Genomic DNA, 2,296 nt, shown 5'->3' with positions numbered 1-2,296 from the left:
TGTAAATTTTAGAATTAGCTATATCTCCCATTAGTGTGTTTTCTTTAAATACCATGTTTCTTAGTAATTTGTGGTAAATGGTTTTTTGTCTTGTTCTGTGGTAGATTTTACCACATCTTTTACTTAATATTCCATTATTGATCAACAATGAACGGTATTAGAGAAGGGAAGGGAGCTGTGTGAGTATAAAAAAAAAATGTTGTATCTTCATCTGAGGTTGTACTGCTTTTTCAAATTAATTTAGTCAGGTTGAATGTAACAATGATAAAATCTTCCCAACCATAAATGAAACATGAATCTCCATTTACTTATTTTTTGTCCCTTAGTAAAAATTAACAACTTTTCCATGAAGGCCTTAAGCATTTTTGCTAGATTCCCGGGTTTTTTAAAAAAAAAATCTGTTTGATGCATTTCATCTTCCGGGCCACTAGTGTGGCCTAATCCCTCCATTCATTATTTTGTCCAAAAAAAAAAAGTTTTTAGAATTGTGTTGCACTCACAATTTTGTGTATTTTTATTATTCATGCATTTGTTTCCTCCAGCAATTACACTGCACATGGATTGTACACCTTAGGAAGATTCCTGGGTGCCGAGTAAAAAGGTGTTTCTTGTCCTAAGCTTGGGGTAAAAAGAAACTTTTACATTCCCCTTGAAGCATCTAGGAAGAAGTATCACTAATCTTCCTTTGCTTACTGCCTTCTCACTGTAAGAGTAAGGAACAGACAAACTTAAACCCCTGTCTTTTGTAGACAGGAAGACCCTACCCCTTCCTACCAATTTGAGATTCTAGGATGGCTCAAATGTCAACCTCTTTCAGGGATTCTCTAACCTCTGCTTCTGAGAAGCTGTTCACATTTGATTCCTGCACCCCTGGGGGAAGAAGCCCATTCTCTCCACAAAAAACAGTATCCTGGAGTTAGAAAGTCATCAAGATCCCAAATCCACCATAGGTACATTTTTTACTTGTCTTAATAATTTTAAATAATTTGTTAGTGGTAGGGAAAAAATGCTTATCTGATGTTTGCTTTATTTCCGCTTTTGTGGTTGGTTGGCCCATTTTTTAATTTAGAATTTCATTGTTTACATGAATGGTATTTTTTGAGAGGGGATAAATTCCGCTGATCCCCAAAGAAAAGGCAAAAAGGCAAATTACAGCCCGCACTATCCATCTACTTTTTTACACTTAGTGAGTGCATACAACTTTTTTTACGTAAGTGTCTAGGTGGTTTTCGGTGGTGGTAGTTTTTAATACTCCAAACACAGAGATTCATCTAAAAATCCTGAAACAGAGAAACATACACCAACCCCTCCCGCTCTCATCCCAAAAACCTGGTTGGTTTGAATGAGAAAAATGATCCATTTTTCCTTTTGGATAGGCAGACTTTAAAAAAAAGAAAAAATCTCAGAACTTTTTTTGCCTCATTTTATCAGAAAAATTTAAAAGACATCTTTAGGAGAATTTCTATTTTCAAACAGGAGACAGCACGCAGGTTCAAGTCATACTTTTAACATGAGCTTGTTGAAAGAAACGTTTAACAATTCCAAAAAGAACTCAACGACTTTTAACTAAGTTCCTCCCGAAAGCATAAAAAAGGGAGAGCAAGTTAACAGGAATTTCGTAAACTGTCAAACAACTCTTCTCCGAACGAGGACTCTGCAGCTAGCACCGAACAGGTTCTTTTCTGGAAAGCCCATTTGGGTCCCAAATCCGCTCCCGTTCAGTATCTGCTCCGGATTCCTCCTCTCTCGGAGCGGCTGCCGAGGCGGCCTCCCCGCGGGGGCACCCTGCGGCCCGAGCGGCTATAGGAGTCACGCGTGGGCGGGTAGCCCCTCTCCAAGGGCGGGGGGAGCCCGCGCTCCCGGCCCCCCGAGTAGCGCTCGCCGCGGCCGCCGCTGCCGCTGCCGCTGCCGTAGCCGTCGCGGTAGGAGTCGGGCGACCAGGCGCGGTACTCGTCGTAGCGGCCTCCGCCGTAAGATGGCTGCGGGCCGCGCGGGGGCGCGGCGCTGCGCGGGTCCCCGTAGCTCTCGAAGGCGTCGCGGTAGGAGCCGCCGCTCAGGTGGTCGCCGTAGTCGCGCTCGCGCGCCCCGTAGCTGTCGCGGTCGCAGTAGCCTCTGGACGGGCAGTCGTCGCGGGCGCTGGCGTGGCCGTAGTCGCGGTAGCTGTAGTCTCGCGGCGAGGCGGCGAAGTCGCGGGGGTCGCGCGCGCCCGCGTAGTCTCGGCCCGAGTAGCTCTCCCGGGGCGAGTAGCCGCCCTCCCGCGGGCCCAGGTAGGCGTCGCGGCGCGGGGCCGGCTCCC

The 2,296-nt window shown here is 46.4% G+C and overlaps 1 protein-coding gene across 1 annotated transcript in view; it reads right to left on the bottom strand.

The window, feature by feature from the left end:
• Nucleotides 1-1,412: 1,412 nt before the first annotated feature.
• The window catches only part of Rbmxl2 (RNA binding motif protein, X-linked-like 2), a 1,519-nt gene continuing 635 nt past the window's right edge, over nucleotides 1,413-2,296 (bottom strand). Inside the window, exon 2 of the mRNA XM_005380515.2 lies at nucleotides 1,413-2,291. Within this exon, the coding sequence (XP_005380572.1) occupies nucleotides 1,719-2,291 (573 nt within the window). The 3' untranslated portion in view covers nucleotides 1,413-1,718. The remainder of the gene's footprint in view (nucleotides 2,292-2,296) is intronic.

This window comes from Chinchilla lanigera, unplaced genomic scaffold (assembly GCF_000276665.1).
Source record: "Chinchilla lanigera isolate Chin_1 unplaced genomic scaffold, ChiLan1.0 scaffold00013, whole genome shotgun sequence".
Taxonomy (NCBI): Eukaryota; Metazoa; Chordata; class Mammalia; order Rodentia; family Chinchillidae; genus Chinchilla; species Chinchilla lanigera.
Note: the sequence above shows the minus strand (reverse complement) of the source record. Positions and strands in the feature narration are given on the sequence as shown.